At 37.8% G+C, this 17,178-nt stretch overlaps 1 protein-coding gene and 1 long non-coding RNA gene across 5 annotated transcripts in view; one reads left to right on the top strand and one right to left on the bottom strand.

Moving 5' to 3' along the window:
- LOC149225262 (potassium channel KAT3-like) overlaps nucleotides 1–17,178 on the top strand; it is a 234,331-nt gene that overhangs the window by 109,698 nt on the left and 107,455 nt on the right. For all 3 annotated transcript variants that reach the window (XM_089377033.1, XM_089377032.1, XM_089377034.1), the window contains one exon: nucleotides 5,272–5,370. In XM_089377033.1, coding sequence (XP_089233159.1) covers nucleotides 5,272–5,370 — 99 coding nt within the window. The remainder of the gene's footprint in view (nucleotides 1–5,271; nucleotides 5,371–17,178) is intronic.
- LOC149225263 (uncharacterized) overlaps nucleotides 1–17,178 on the bottom strand; it is a 127,371-nt gene that overhangs the window by 86,669 nt on the left and 23,524 nt on the right. For both annotated transcript variants that reach the window (XR_016247657.1, XR_016247656.1), the window contains exons 2-3: nucleotides 2,936–2,976; nucleotides 779–819 (exon numbers count right to left, since the gene is read on the bottom strand). This is a non-coding gene — a long non-coding RNA (uncharacterized LOC149225263). The remainder of the gene's footprint in view (nucleotides 1–778; nucleotides 820–2,935; nucleotides 2,977–17,178) is intronic.

Genomic DNA, 17,178 nt, shown 5'->3' with positions numbered 1-17,178 from the left:
TACCACCAAAATATCAGTAAAAATCAGCAAACATTAGCTAGGCCGAAAAATCGCGAAATCACTATTTTTTCACAATAAAATCAGAATGTTTGCAACACTAAAATCAACACATGTGAAAGGGTGATCAATTGGTTGTTACAACAACCACTTTAGATGTGACCCTCTCTCCCTCGAAATCTGCTCCAACAGTTTCATTAGACCTTCCACACCAACAAACTCCCCAATTAAGGGAATGCCCCTCCCCTTTGCCACTTCTACTCTTCATTAAAGTCAAATTGGTGGGGTATTCCTTCATTAGTTGATTTTTTTACTTTGGAGAATGTGGCAGCTACGTTGTGTGCTTTCTTTTATCTTAGAAATTTCTCAAATAAGCCTTGCCTATCCCCTTCATGTTGAGGCCAAAACGGTAATGTTTTGATCATCAACACTTCAACCTTGTAAGGCTAGACGAGGTAAGACAAGAATGGTACCCTAGGTTTTGAAGCCTTAGGAAAATTAATAAAGACTTTTTTTTTCAATACATCTTGATATGAAAGCTCTTAAGGATTTTTATTTTTTTTGAATATTATGAAATTTAACAAGTTTAAGTTTCTTTGAAAGTAAAATAAAAAGTAATAAAAAGATACTGTAAAAATTGGAGAAGAAAACAAATTAATGTACAACTATTGGTACATAGACTAGCTGCTAACTAATACTTAGAAAGTTAGATCCTAAAAGCTCAAACATAAACTGAATAAAATCAAATAATGAAGAAATTAAAGAAAATTGTCAAACAAACCTCCTGAGTGCCATCCATATATCTTCATTGTTAAATTTTACCTGCAGAAACACTTCCTTCGTAAAGATCCAAGTAATTATCAATATTACAGCTCCAAAGAATTGTACAAGAAAATGCTCCCCGAACCTTCTATTGAAACTAAACTTAATAAAAGGTGCAATCTCAAAGATGACAAACACAATGGCTAACAAGAATGCAAGATATTTGGGATTGTTGAAAATGTAGCAATGGAAGGTCTTATGGCTTGTGCCTTAACCAGTGAAGACCATGACTTAGTCTTTCTCTAGCATGGATGCAAGTTCACGAGATAGACTTCAGTTATGATGAGTTGATTTCCAGTTTACTAAAATGGTCATCAAGTTTGCATGCGTAGAGTCGGAGCTTCAGTTTGTTGGAGTTTTCTTCAGTTAGACTGCAGGACGAGGTGGCAGTGACAAGTTCGGTTAGAACAAGTTAAGACTTCAGTGTTGATTGGAAAAAGAACGAGTTAAGACTTCAGTGTTGATTGGAGAGAGAATGAGTGGAGTTCTACTTCTCAGTGAACTCACAATAACAATTGAAGGGAACTCAAGTGAACTGCTAATCAAACTTGGCCTCCTTGTATGGTTCGAATTCTATCTATAAAGAGAAGGACAAAGGCACATAATTCACAGATCATTCTTTGTGTGTGGAGTGCACGTAATTGAGGAGAAATTGTGCGCTAGGAAATAGGAGCAATTGCACAAGGAAATAGGGCCCAAATGCACTAGGAAATAGGAGGCCAAGTGCGCTAGGAAATAGGAGCTAGTGTGCAAGAAAATAGGAGCCCTAGTGCGCAATGAAATAGGGGCTCAAGTGCGCAAGGATTGTGGAGCAGGGATCAGGATTCTCAGGGCAGGTCGAGACTATTTCTCAGAGACAGATTGTTGGCTGTAGTAGCAGCATGAATTGTAATAGATCCAATTGCTCAAAGAACAATCAATAAAATACCACAACAAAGAAAGCAGGTTTTCCCTTTTGGGTTTCCTGGGTAAAACAAGTGTGTCAATTTTGTGTGCATGTGTTTTTATCTCTGGTGTTTTTCTGCTGCTTATTGAAAGTTAAGAAACTTTGTATCTTGGTGAAAGTAAATTTGGTTTCAGTTTTCAGTTGCCTTGTTTTCAGTAATTCATCTAAGTAGTGCACAGAGTTTCAAGAAAAATGAACAGGGATGTGGGGATTTCCTTCAAAATGAGGTTACTTGCACAGATTATTATGTACATAGCGTTCCCAACTAAAGAAAGGCTTCACAAAATGTGCTTTAATGGATGGGAACTGTGTTCATTGTGAAAAACCAGAGGATGTGGGCCATGTTTTTGGGAGGTGCATGTTTTTGAAAGTTTCTTCTCAACGCTATTGGCAAGGTATTCTTCTCGGAGATCCTTGGTGCTACCACGAATCTGTCTGTCTTGAATATCTAGCAATGTGTTAGAAAACTGAAGCAGCTCTTCACTTTGTGATGAAAAGATGTGCCAGAACATTTACAGATTTGACCAAAGAAAGGTTTACCAAAATTTGTAAGTTCTTGATTTTAATCCAGTAGCTATTAAGTGTTCAACTCGCTTGGTTGTCAAAAGGCATTGTGAAAACCAATATGTATAAGCTAGCTATCATGCAATTGCTTCAGTTGCATTGGTTGGTAAAAGCTGACTTGACGTAATGTTGGCTTTGTATGTACATTTTAGAAGGATGACAATTGCATTCCTTATAATAATAGAAATTTCTCAAATAAGCCTTGCCTATCCCCTTCATGTTGAGGCCAAAACGGTAATGTTTTGATCATCAACACTTCAACCTTGTAAGGCTAGACGAGGTAAGACAAGAATGGTACCCTAGGTTTTGAAGCCTTAGGAAAATTAATAAAGACTTTTTTTTTCAATACATCTTGATATGAAAGCTCTTAAGGATTTTTATTTTTTTTGAATATTATGAAATTTAACAAGTTTAAGTTTCTTTGAAAGTAAAATAAAAAGTAATAAAAAAATACAGTAAAAATTGGAGAAGAAAACAAATTAATGTACAACTATTGGTACATAGACTAGCTGCTAACTAATACTTAGAAAGTTAGATCCTAAAAGCTCAAACATAAACTGAATAAAATCAAATAATGAAGAAATTAAAGAAAATTGTCAAACAAACCTCCTGAGTGCCATCCATATATCTTCATTGTTAAATTTTACCTGCAGAAACACTTCCTTCGTAAAGATCCAAGTAATTATCAATATTACAGCTCCAAAGAATTGTACAAGAAAATGCTCCCCGAACCTTCTATTGAAACTAAACTTAATAAAAGGTGCAATCTCAAAGATGACAAACACAATGGCTAACAAGAATGCAAGATATTTGGGATTGTTGAAAATGTAGCAATGGAAGGTCTTATGGCTTGTGCCTTAACCAGTGAAGACCATGACTTAGTCTTTCTCTAGCATGGATGCAAGTTCACGAGATAGACTTCAGTTATGATGAGTTGATTTCCAGTTTACTAAAATGGTCATCAAGTTTGCATGCGTAGAGTCGGAGCTTCAGTTTGTTGGAGTTTTCTTCAGTTAGACTGCAGGACGAGGTGGCAGTGACAAGTTCGGTTAGAACAAGTTCAGACTTCAGTGTTGATTGGAAAAAGAACGAGTTAAGACTTCAGTGTTGATTGGAGAGAGAATGAGTGGAGTTCTACTTCTCAGTGAACTCACAATAACAATTGAAGGGAACTCAAGTGAACTGCTAATCAAACTTGGCCTCCTTGTTTGGTTCGAATTCTATCTATAAAGAGAAGGACAAAGGCACATAATTCACAGATCATTCTTTGTGTGTAGAGTGCACGTAATTGAGGAGAAATTGTGCGCTAGGAAATAGGAGCAATTGCACAAGGAAATAGGGCCCAAATGCACTAGGAAATAGGAGGCCAAGTGCGCTAGGAAATAGGAGCTAGTGTGCAAGAAAATAGGAGCCCTAGTGCGCAATGAAATAGGGGCTCAAGTGCGCAAGGATTGTGGAGCAGGGATCAGGATTCTCAGGGCAGGTCGAAACTATTTCTCAGAGACAGATTGTTGGCTGTAGTAGCAGCATGAATTGTAATAGATCCAACTGCTCAAAGAACAACCAATAAAAATACCACAACAAAGAAAGCAGGTTTTCCCTTTTGGGTTTCCTGGGTAAAACAAGTGTGTCAATTTTGTGTGCATGTGTTTTTATCTCTGGTGCTTTTCTGCTGCTTCTTGAAAGTTAACAAACTTTGTATCTTGGTGAAAGTAAATTTGGTTTCAGTTTTCAGTTGCCTTGTTTTCAGTAATTTATCTAAGTAGTGCACAGAGTTTCAAGAAAAATGAACAGGGATGTGGGGATTTCCTTCAAAATGAGGTTACTTGCACAGATTATTATGTACATAGCGTTCCCAACTAAAGAAAGGCTTCACAAAATGTGCTTTAATGGATGGGAACTGTGTTCATTGTGAAAAACCAGAGGATGTGGGCCATGTTTTTGGGAGGTGCATGTTTTTGAAAGTTTCTTCTCAACGCTATTGGCAAGGTATTCTTCTCAGAGATCCTTGGTGCTACCACGAATCTGTCTGTCTTGAATATCTAGCAATGTGTTAGAAAACTGAAGCAGCTCTTCACTTTGTGATGAAAAGATGTGCCAGAACATTTACAGATTTGACCAAAGAAAGGTTTACCAAAATTTGTAAGTTCTTGATTTTAATCCAGTAGCTATTAAGTGTTCAACTCGCTTGGTTGTCAAAAGGCATTGTGAAAACCAATATGTATAAGCTAGCTATCATGCAATTGCTTCAGTTGCATTGGTTGGTAAAAGCTGACTTGACGTAATGTTGGCTTTGTATGTACATTTTAGAAGGATGACAATTGCATTCCTTATAATAATAGAAGTACCGAGTTTTTAAAGCGTAAAAATCTGAGCAATTGCAATATGATATAGTAAGTGTTTTACAATGCCAGATACATGACAAGTGTCTTTTCTATGCTAGTTATTTTCTATTTTGTTCGATGTAGTTTAGAAACCCATTGACCTTAATATAATTTCTCTATATCTTCCTTTCATAACCATTTGTAGACATTAAAATAGTTTTCTGTATCTTTCTTTCACTTTCTCAGCACAGTTTGATCAGTAGTTTAAATATAAAATGAATACATCAGATACAGAAGAAGACCTCGTTTATACCATTAATCCAAATTGGGAATGTTTTGGAATCTTGGAAGATCCATATTTCGTGAGTGAACTATGGCAGAAAAATTCTTAAATGGTTAAAACTTTTCAGCAAATGAACAAGCATGATAATCATGTTTAGATGTATGAAATAACATCATGAAAAACAGTTTTCTCCACTGTTCAGACGCTTACAATGTCTCATGAATGTGTGCTTATTTATTCTTGCAAAAGTCAATGACCAGAGTACTGGAAGAATATTTAGAATTATCTAAACACTAAATGAGAATTGACTTCGAGTTTCAACATGCATTGGAAAGGTAACAGAGATGCACGCTGAATATTTTCCTCCAAAAGAAGACATTTTTCTGCAAAATGAGACACCTAGTGACATATACCTACTGGTATCAGGTGAAGTGGTAAGTGTACTCTTTCATTTTTTGTTGTTACTATGTATATCGAGCTAACCATTTTGATTTTAATTTTGAATTGATGAAGCTCAGGGTTTAAATGTCAAATATAATTCCATACTTCCCAGACATCTATGATAGGGTTTACGAGTTCTTAAATTTTAGCTCTTGTCCAAATGCTCATTGCAGTCCTCTGAGAATTTCAAGGGCAACAGATCTGTATTCATTTGATCCATTTTTGCGAACACTATACATTTTAGATAGTTAAATCATCTTCCTTCACAAAGTTTTCACTGCTAATTGTCCCATATTTTACTCTTTGTTTGAAAGAATACTGCACGTTAGTATGGAAAAACATGACAGGGTGGTAATAAAGCTGGTCATTTGGCCTGCTGGTGGTGTTTTATTTTTTTCGTCTATTTTTTGACCGTATTAAAACTACCAAATCAACCAATTGACTTGTCGATCAAGCCGGGACTTCATGATCAAACCAAACTTTCATTAAAGGGTTGAAAATTTGTCACTGCATATAGCAGATTTTTTCTTTTTAATCCTTCAATTTTATCTAATCTCAAGCAGTGACGAATTTAATCCACTTTATTTTTTTACAAGTTTCTAAATAAATATTAAGATTCACTTTTTATTGAGCTTGAAAATACAATAACAAAAAATTATATATATATATCAATGTTCCACCAAGGTACTGGGATGAGGGGGCGAGGGAGCGAGGATACGTGGGAGCAGCCTATGCAAAAGCTCCCCACCAATTTTTAGGAAACGTGGGGGGACGTCAGGGTCTTAAAAACTTATAAATATAAAATATAATTTATAAATTGTGTCCACTATGACAATTGGGTTTGAATTGAAAAGCTGCAAAGCATGATCATTGATATGAATATCATTATCTAATATCATATAAATTTAAAATTCTAATTTATAATCATACATCATACATTATGATTAAAGTTTAAACCATATCGATGTTCCACTTCCTACTATGAACATTGAATACTGAACAATGAATATTGACATAAAATTATAAAAGTCAAGTATGATACATCAAGAGTCAAAATTTTATATAGTTAGAATAACATAAGAACATCAACATATTAAAAGATAAACGAGCATAATTTTGCTCAAGCTTCAAGGTAATACTCCACTAGTCTTTGCATCCAGCGATTGCATGAATAAATTAGGATCAACCATATCACCATCTGAATCTGAATCACTAGCATTCTCAAACATGCTAAGTGGCACACCAACCAACCCCATTTGTCTCTCATCAAGTCTCTCCTCCATATCTACTTGTGCATCATCCTCTGAATCAACATCCCATCGTGTTGTTGGTCCCTTCAAATACTCAGGTGTCTTCCTATGCTCAAGACATAGGGCACTGTGCACAGCAACTAACTTCTCCGCTCTTTTAGAGGTAAGCTTGTTCCTCTTGATAGAGTGGATGAAGCTATATGTGGACCAATTCCTCTCTGCTGCAGAGGAACTAGGAACGTCTTGCGAATGGAGTGAGGGGCCAGGGCGAATAATGAATTAAATTTATAAAAAAACAAATTGAAACCCTAAAGTATTAAAACTAATGTTAAATTTTAATTATAAACAAAAGTTTATTTAAAAAAATCGGGCCCCTCGACCCCCCATGTCCCCCCTTGACCCCCCACGTCCCCCCTTTTCGGAAACGACCCCTCAACACAAGGAAACGACCCCCTAGCACATCCCCCTGCATACCCTGTTTTTTGGGAGCGTGGGGAAACGACCCCTTCTCGTCCCCAAGTCCCTGGAGCGCGGGGGAGCTAGGAAACTAGACCCCAAGAGGGGGGCCGAGTCCCCGTGGAACACTGATATATATATAAAATCAAATTTGGAGTTACATTATCTATCACTATCGAATTTTATATTATATCTATTAAAAAAATTATGCTTTTATAGAATACGCCGTCAAAAACAAATGGAAAAATGGAAATGAAATGAAATGATATTTTAATGTCTACGAGACTAAAAATAGTCTATGGAACATAAGTTCCCTGTTTTCCGCCTTCTGAAATTCAATCATTTTCTTATTCAAATTTATGATGAGCTGGCCCAATCTTCCAACAATCCCCTCGCTGAAAAGACAATGCCAAGAAACCGATGCTAACATATTCCCATAACTTTCTTTGATGTCTTTGAACGCATCACATTCCAAAATGAAATGCTTTTCTGATTCCAATGCCCCAGGCGTGCAAAATGTACGCACCCGTTATTCCCAAGCTTCTTTAGGCCTTTTCCACCATCCTATTTCACACCAAAGTTGATGCGAGTTGGTTCTTAATTGAGCAATAAGAACCTTTGCCCTCCACAGAATGTTAGCTCCAATGTACTCTTTTTGTTGGAGATCACACGTAGGGTTGAATTCCTCAATGTAGTACTTCTTCTTTCTACCCAACTCTTTTCCCCATACCCATTTATGAAACTTCTCCATAACAAAATTCTTTAGCTCCTTGCTATTTGTGGGACAGGCATTGAGGTAGATATTTCATTTTTGCATCCATGCGTAGTTTTGTCTCATCCATGTTTTCTTTCTTTCACTCATGCCTTCATTGAAGATAACATTAGGCCATCTACCTACTCCCATTTTCTCAATTCTTTTTAGATATCTTATGAGCTGCACCATAGCAATTGCTTTGATGGGAGTTGCTCTTGTTTCACTCAACATTATCTCATAAGGTACAGAACTTTTTATTTTGAACTTGCTCATGATCAAGCATTTTTGGATTTTCTTAATTTATTTCCATTCTGAGACGCGGGTGTTGCTAACCCACAATTCACACCCATATAGCATCACTGGACAAACTAGGAGTCCAAAAAGCACTTTAATCGTTTTCCAATCCCATAACTCTACCTCTCTACATCTGTTTTGAAGAGCATATAATGCTTTCCACCCGCCTAAAATTCTCTTCTTTCTGCAGTCCTCCTAATGAAGTTTGTTGTTGAAATCAATCCCGAGGTACTTGTACTCATTTACTTCTTCAAGAATGTTGCCTTCAAAGAAGAACATACGTTGCTCTACTTTTATTAGAGAAAATCATTATTTTGGTCTTGCTAGTATTGACTTGCATCCCCACTGCTCTACAAAAATGGTCAAGGGCATATAGGTGCATATGCAATCCATGGACTGATTTAGAAATCAATACAAGATCATCAGCATATAAAAGAAGCTTTATCACAAACTCCCTCAACCGAACACCATCTCCACCTTGCAGATTTAGCCACTCTTCCAGTTTATCAATATATAAACCAAAAAGAGTAGGGGATAGAGGGCAACCTTGCTTGACTTTAATGCCACTTTTAAAACTTTCTAAAATACCCGCTGAGGTTCTAATTTTGACTTTCACCTCTTCATAAAGTCTATGGACAGCGGCTCTATAATGCAATGGAATATCAAGTTCTCCCATTCTATGCCACAACTTATCTCTAGGGACTGTGTCAAATGCCTTTTTGAAGTTAACAAAGCAGCAGAATACTTCTTCTTCGTACCCCCAAACCTTTTCAATAATGTGTCTCAACATGAGAACTATCTCACTCAGTGTATTGCAATTTTCATTATATGTGTTATGGTGAATCTTATATATCATTGGGAAGAAGCTTTTATTATTCAACAAATAATCTTCTTACAATCTAAATTTTAGAACAAAAACTGATTCATTTTATGGAAGACTCAAATTCTAAGTAAATCTTTGGAAGAAAAATCCTAAGGAATGTTTATTTCAAGGGATAATAACGATTTGTTTAGGTGGTTTTGACCATCCATTTGCCTGTGTTTTTGTCTTTTTGATCATAGAAGTAACCTGATCGATACACTGTTCTATTGCATGTGCTGAAAATTTTAATGAAATTTCATCACTTTGTTAAAAGTTGCACTATCAAAAATATTGATATTATGTTGGGAATCGAATGCCTAAGCTCTACTCTGAACCCCTGTTGAAACCCTAGATGATGGCGTTTGTAGAGGGGGCGCTTCCCCCTCCCCTCCCCCTTCTCCAAAAGATGAGGCAGCGGCCTTCCAAGCTCTTGTGGCCTCTTTGCCAACGCGTCAGAAAACTGTCGAGAATCAATCCAAATTCATGAAAAGAAATGAGGAAGTCCGAGACATTGTTCTACCGATTGGGGCTAGGTGCGCCATGTTAGCTTACTCTGAGCGAGTGCTGATAGGGAAAGTCACGGGCATGTGGCCCTCGCTGAAAGCGATCGAGGCATGGACTGAAAGCTCCTGGAAGCCTAAATGAAAGGTAACATCACAATATTTGCAGTTGGAAATGGGTTTTTCGCATTCTTGTTTGAGCTCTATGAGAATAGAGATGTGATATTCCATAATGGTCCTTATTTTCTTGGGTCTCGAGGGATGTATTTGAATAAGTGGACACCTGACTTCAACCCGGATGAAGATGTCCCAACAGTGATTCCGGTCTGAGTAAAGCTCCCTCTTCTCCCTCTGTCATGTTGGAGTGATGACTGCCTCAAGGCGATTGGCAACGTGGTTGGAAAATATATAGATAAAGTTGAACTGAGGGGGTCACAGTTTGTCTGTGCAAAGATATGTGTGGAAGTGGACCTAGAGAAAGGGCTCCCAGCAGAAGTCAACTTAACCCTAGGAGATTGGAAACACAAACAGATTTTGGACTATGAGTAAATCCCCTTTAAATGTAGGCATTGCCACAAATATGGTCACTTCGCCCAGGACTGCTTGAAGAATCCTCCAGCCTCCAGTTCTGAACACCCGCCATTTGTTGAAGACCAACGGTAGACGCAGAAGAGGAAGGGGAATAAGGGCCCTGTTGTAGGAGCAAAAGCCCCAATGAATAAAGGAGATAACACAGAAACAACATCAACAAATCCCTTTATTGTGTTAGATAAAGATAAAGAGTCGAGTGAGAACGAGGAAGGTCAGCGAGAAGGCAAAGAGATAGTTCACAGTGGGGACGAAGAAGAAGAAATGGAGGAGGGATAAATGAAGGAAAACACTCCTCTAAGGAACAATGCTTTGATTTCAACACCCAGAAAGGCAGTGTTGCCCAACCCGAAGACCCCTCTTCAACAACAAAGTCCATCGAATATGGCTAAGGAGATTGTCAAGGTACTCACAAGGCATATGGCTCAAAATTTCATCTGGGCAGATGAAGGTAGTAGTCAGGAGCAGTGTTATCGGAACCGAACTGGTTCCGGCAAAACCGGTCAGTCCGACCGGTTTGGAGGCAAAACCGGTCGATCCGACTAGTTTGGAGGCAAAACCCGTCCAAATCGACCCTCTGAACCAGAAATGACCGGTTCCAGACCGGTTTTGCCAGCCCACGAGCCCACGGCCGCACAGCCAGGCAAGCCAAAAAATCAGTTTTTCTTTTTAACTTAATCCAGCCCCTCGCCCCCACCCCCTAAAGCTATTTAAACACTCCCACCCCCTCTGTTCTACTCACACTATTCATTCGAGTCTCTTGCATTTCTTGAGCCAAGTTCGGTGAGGAGAATTTGGAGAGTTTTTTGCAGGGTTGTTCTGAGAGAGATTTTTTGCAAATTTGAAGAGTTGATTGGAGTCTTGGAGAGTTGTTGGGTTTGAAGATTTTTGAGCTACTTCAAAGATTTATTTTTTCCCAGAGATTTTTGGATTTTCTTTAGTGGTTTTTGCAGTTAGTGGAAGATTTTTTTTAATTTTGTTGGGACTGCTACATAGCTGATTTTTGAACTGATTTTCTCCAAAATATTAGAAGGTAAATCAAGGAAATTATAGCCCTTTTTTTTCTTCTATTTTTCTCTAAAAATCAGCTATTTTTTTCTCATAAAAATTAAAAACCCCAGTGTTTTTATGCAGATTTTGTAGGGGTTGCTCTAGAGCTGATTTTGGAGTTTGGAACTGATTTTCTTTAGCAAATTAAGAGGGAAATACAAGGTATTTTTTTCAACCATTAATGTTCTATTTTTCTTCAAAAAACTATTTTTTTTCTCTTAAAATTTTAAAACCCCAGGTTTTTTTATGCAAAATTCAAAATTTCAAATTTCTTGTATTTTTTTCTCAAAAATTATTGTAATTTGCAAGGTTATTTTTGTTGAAGAATCTAGGTCAAATTAGGTGTAGAGTGGTTCTTCATTACTTGATAACAATTTGTGGAGTCGTTTTACTTTTCTTGTTAGCTTAATCTTCTTCTTCTTATTATTAATGCATGTGTGTGTACTTCATCAAACTACTACCAAAAACATAAGAACAAGAACACAAGATGTTGGCTCTTTGTCAGGGCCAAAACCTCTTTTCCCTTGAGAGGAAAATCCTTCGGTAAGTTTTCTCTTATTGAAGCTTCTTTCTAGATCAATGCCAAACCCTAGAACCTTGACTAGAAGAACCTCCAAGCACAAGTCAAGTCCTTCCTTTTCTCTGCACTATGTTTCCCCCACATTTTGTCCACCTCTTTCCAGCACTTCGTCTTTCTTCCGACACTTCATCCACCTCCTTCTGGAACTTTGTTCTTCCTTCCACTGTTAGTAGACCTTCTAGAAGAGATACTTATCTTTTTGTACTTAGCAATATCCTTCACTTAAGGATACTCCTTCATTCTCTTGATCATCTGAGTCCCTTCTTGATGTATAGTGGTAGGTTGAGTGTGATAGCACTGCAGCCCTAATTCTCGCACGTGTGAGAGGTAACCTAGAGAATTAAGGTCCTTTTCTTTTGCTAGAGAGATAAGCTTCTTCCCTTGTCTTTGGAGGCCTTGTAGGCCTAGTTTCAAACCCAAACAACACTAGTTCATGGACTGCTTGTCCCAGCTGTCATACCCGCAGATTTTACCTTTTTCTCTTCACACGTGTCACTGTTTCTAGCCCTAGAAACAGTCCTTTACCTTCGCTTTTATTCCTCCTTACTTCGTTGCACTTTGGAGACCCTTTTAGACTTATTTCCCTTCACTTTATCTCGGCTTCTTCCTCCACTAATTTCAGAGATGATTGCGTTATCTTTGAAGGAGTGGACAGCCTCTATATATAGAGGATTGTCCCTCCTTTAGGCCGACTTGTAGGCTGACTTGTTGCTTTGAGGCCGACTTAATTTTCTTTGTTGCAATAGGTGCTTTTAATGGTGTCATTGCTTCTTTTGATGATCTCTTTGCTTGGAGGATACTTGACTTTGCTTGGAGGCGTCTTCTTTGACTTTTATACATAAATATACATAATGTAACATACCCTTAAGGTCTTCAACATAATTCCTTTGACTCTTTGACTCACCTATAGCACTTTGACATGTGCTAGACCTACTTCAATGAGCAAGAAACTCATTGACATATACTATAAAAATAATATTTATTTTCTTGAATAAGTACAAATATCAAAAGTACGTTTATGAAGACCAAACCTAGTTACATTTCCTTCAACAATTTTGAGAGATTTCATTGGCAAATTTTTGAAGGAGATTTTGGAGCTAACTGAAGAGTTTATTTTCAGCTTGGTTGGAGCTTCTTCTCTTCTCAAAATTTACAGTTCTTCTCAAGGTATTTCATTATTTCTACTCCTCTTTTATTTTTCTCTAAAAAAAATGTCATAAAATTCTAAAAACCATAGGGTTTTCTATGCAGATTTTTCTATTCTTCCCCCTGGGCCCCAAAAACAAGAATGATCCAGCTTGGGTTCACTGTCATTTAAATGAACAAGGAATAAAAGTTTGCAACTATTGTGGGAAAAAAGTTAAGAGTGGAGGGATCCATAGAATCAAAGAACACCTAGCACATTGGAGAGGGCAAGTAAAACCTTGTGAAAATGTATCTGATGATCTCAAAGCAGAGATGCAAAGTTTAATTGAATCTTACAATGAAGAGAAGGGGAAAAACAAGAGACTTAAAAAAGATATAGCCAAAAGTCAAAAGGATGATGCCATGGATAATGGACCCTGATTTTGAAGCATATGTGCCCAGTTTTGAAGAATCTTCTACTTTCCCTTCTAAAGTCCGAGAGGGTAGTTCAAGTGGTTTAAACTTGAAGAGGACAACAGCCTGTAAAGGGATTGACTCATTCTTTGTACCCCGCACCACCCTTAGTTCTTAACCAACCCTTGATGCTAAATGGAAGAAAATAAAGGAGGAGGTTGCATATGAATGCATTGCTAGATGGTGGTATGATGCAAACATACCTTTTAATGCTATTAATTCTGCATATTATCAGCCCATGATTGATGTTATAGCTTCATGTGGAGCAAGCTTCAAAGGCCCTAGCTTTCATGATATCAGGGGGCCAACTTTTACAAAATGAAGTCCAAAGAATAGAAGAGTACCTTATAGAGTTCAAGTAATCATGGACCAAAACAGGATGCACAATTATGTCTGATGGATGGACTAATGGTAGATCTCACACCATACTAATTTCTTAATTGCTTGTCCAAAAGGTACTATGTTTCTCAAATTTATTGATGCATATTATCAGGTGAAGGATGCACAATTGTTATTTCGTCTTTTGGATGAAGTAGTTATGAAAGTAGGGGCTGAAAATATTGTACACGTTATCACAAATAATGTCTCTAACTATGTTGTAGTAGGAAAGATGTTGGAGGAAAAACACCCCACCATTTGGTGGTCTCCATATGCAGCCCATTGTTTGGACCTCATGCTTGAGGATATTGGCAAAATTGAGTGGGTGAAGAAATGTGTGGAAAATGCAAAATCCATAACCAAGTACATCTACAACCACTCATGGGTTTTGAACCTTATGAGAAAGCACACAGGGGGTAAAGAGCTTGTTCGATCAGCCATCACACAATTTGCAACCAACTTTCTTTCGTTGCAATCCCTTGTTCAACAAAAAACAAACTTGAGGAAGATGTTTTCATGTGATGAATGGAATTCATCTCAGTGGAGCAAAAAGGCAGAAGGGAAACAGATGGTTGACCAAGTATTTGACAAAAGATTTTGGTCAAAGGCAGAGGAGATTGTGCTATTTAGTGAGCCTCTTGTCAGAGTTTTGCGGATGGTGGATAGTGATAAATCTGCTATGGGTTTTGTTTATGAGGCCATGGATCAGGCCAAGGAACAAATAAAGGCAACATATGGGGATAAAAAACAAAAGTACATTCCTCTATGGAGAATCATTGATGAAAGATGGAACAAACAACTCCATAGACCTTTACATGCAGTTGGCTACTACTTAAATCCAAGGTATGTAATTTTGGATTTCAATTCTCATTGCTTATAAGTTATAAGTTTTAACTTTTAGTTTTGTTGACTTGACGAATATGTTTTTGTTTTCTGAATTTTGAAGGTACCATTACACTAAAAATTTTGAGGCTGATGAGGAGGTTTTAGGGGGATTGTATAAATGCATTGAGCGCATGGTCCCAAATTCCAAGACTCAAGATCAAATTCATAACAAGCTCTTGAATTTTAGTGAGCCTTGGTACCATTGGAATTTCTCTGGCTATAAGAAATAGAGCAAAGAGTCCCCCAGGTAAAAATTGTTAAAATTTGCAAATTCTTATATTAATAATTTACTCATTTGATTTCAACTTTCAAATTCATTTGCTAATACTTTTTTTCCTTCCACTCTTTTTGCAACCTATTGGTGGCAACAATTTGGTAGTGAATGCCCTCAATTGCAAAAATTTGCAATTAGAATTTTGAGTAGGACATGTAGTGCTTCAGGGTGTGAATGGAATTGGAGTGTGTTTGAGCATATACACACTAAGCAGGGGAACCGTTTGGAGCAAAAGTGGTTGAATGACATGGTTTTTTGTTTAGTACAACCTTAGGTTGAAGCGCAATCAATTGCTGAATAAAACCCTGAAACAAGCAACATTGTCTTGGGTGACTTTGATCCAACATCAGAATGGTTTGTGGAGAGTCAACCAGCAGCGTTTGATAATGAAGACCTTTCTTGGTTGGACTTGGACCCACCTCCACAGGATGCTGAAGCAGATATATCAAAGGCACCAGTAGCAGCTTCAGGGCCAGGGGAATCAAGTCGTAATCACATTGCAGACTTGGATGCTACTCATTCTTTAGATGAGGAGGAGGAGGAAGATGATGATTGATGATTTGATCATTGATTTGCTATAGCTATAGCTTGTAGCATTGTAGGATGTAGTATAATGCTATGATCTAGCATGTTATTTTGGACTACAAAGGCCTTTTAGAGCTTGCTTCTTAATGTTTGTAACATTTTTGGTTCAGTGATGTTTTGCACTAAGTGTTATTTTGGTTATATGCACTATTACTTGCTATCTAAATGAGAACTTTTGCATATTTGTGTATAAATGGTTTGGATTCATATGGATGTACATTAATATATCTGTTTTTCTATAAAATATGAATATTTTATGTGTTTTGGGTAAACTGGTTTTTTTCCAATTCTGACCGGTTCCCGATCCACAAGGTTTTTCAGTTCGATGACCAGTTCGTTCCGATAACATTGGTCAGGAGATTGATAGCTCGCGAAGGAAAGGAAGGCCAAAGAATCAAACCCTAAGGGAGAAAGAGGCAGAGAAAAATAAAAAACTGGGAAATCAACCCATAATAACAGAGATATTAAAAAACAAAGGGACTAAGGAAAAACTGAAAAGGATGGTGGGTCATCCCAAACCCCCATTTCGAAATGATTATTTTATCTGGGAATATTAGGGGTTTGGGGAGCCTCGTTAAATCCCTGAATATAAAAGATCTGGTAAAACAAGAATCCCCTTGGATTATTTTTTTGCAGGAGACGAAAATGGAGGACGAGGAGGTCTACAATTTAGCCGGAGATTTCTGGAGAGATAGTGTGGGTATTGCACAGCAGGCTAGAGGTGCATCTGGAGGTCTCTGTACTTTCTGGTCCCCTTTCCATTTCTCCTTTGTTGGGAGTGAGAAGCACCATTTTTGGATATTGGTAGTATTAGATAACAAGGTAAGCGGGGAAAGAATAACTGTGATAAACATATATGCTCTCGTTCTGTATGGGCAGAAGGCGGAGTTCTGGGACTCTATAGATGAGACAAGAGTGAGAGGGAGACTTCAATGCAGTGCTTAGGGCCTCAGAAATAAGACGGGGATCCTTGGTTTGAGATCCGTTCAAGGATCGTATCGAAGATTTGATATCAGATTGGGATTTGATAGATGTGGCTCTGAAGGTGGGTAAATATACTTGGAAAAATAGAAGGGTTGGGGAGGCTCATATTGTGGCACGATTGGACAAATTCTTGCTCCATAGTGGTTGGTGTTGATTTTTGGGTAGCATCGGATGTGCTCTAGCTCCGAAATTTTGTGGAGGGGCTAGAACACATGAGATCTCCAAGACCTAGAAATCGTTTGGTGAAATTCCACCCGGATTGTATTTAAAATAATTAATATTTTTAATGGGGTTCCTAAATCTAAACTTTAGGAAAATTAAAATATTAATGGGTATTAATGAAAATATGGGTGAGAAGCTTCTAAGAGACCAGGATCAAGTCTAAATTAATCTTAGTCATTAATTAGAGATTAGATCACGGCTGTTGATTTCTCAACAGGAAAAGTATAAAGGAAGGCTTGGGGTCAGTTGGAGAATACACACAGAGAGATCAAGAAATCAATTTTTTGAAGTGGGAAGTTCTTAGGAGGAAAAATCGATTGAAGAGATCTCTTGCAATAGAGGGGCAGGGATAGTTCGGGAATACCAACAGAGAGGCGGAGAGAAGCTTGTGCAGGCAGCACAGTAGCTGGGAGAGCTGACGTTGAGCCATTCTAGGTCCACGCAGTCTTGACGCAGAGCTAGCAGGGCCAGCACAGAGGAGGAAGTTGCCTTCCACGCAGATAGCCGGGAACTGCTAGAATAGCCGAGAAAGCTAACACA

This window comes from Pinus tabuliformis, chromosome J (genome assembly GCF_031772625.1).
Source record: "Pinus tabuliformis cultivar Carrire ecotype Pingquan chromosome J, CPIR1, whole genome shotgun sequence".
In the NCBI taxonomy this organism is placed as follows: domain Eukaryota; kingdom Viridiplantae; phylum Streptophyta; class Pinopsida; order Pinales; family Pinaceae; genus Pinus; species Pinus tabuliformis.
This window is presented reverse-complemented; position numbering and strand designations above follow the sequence as displayed.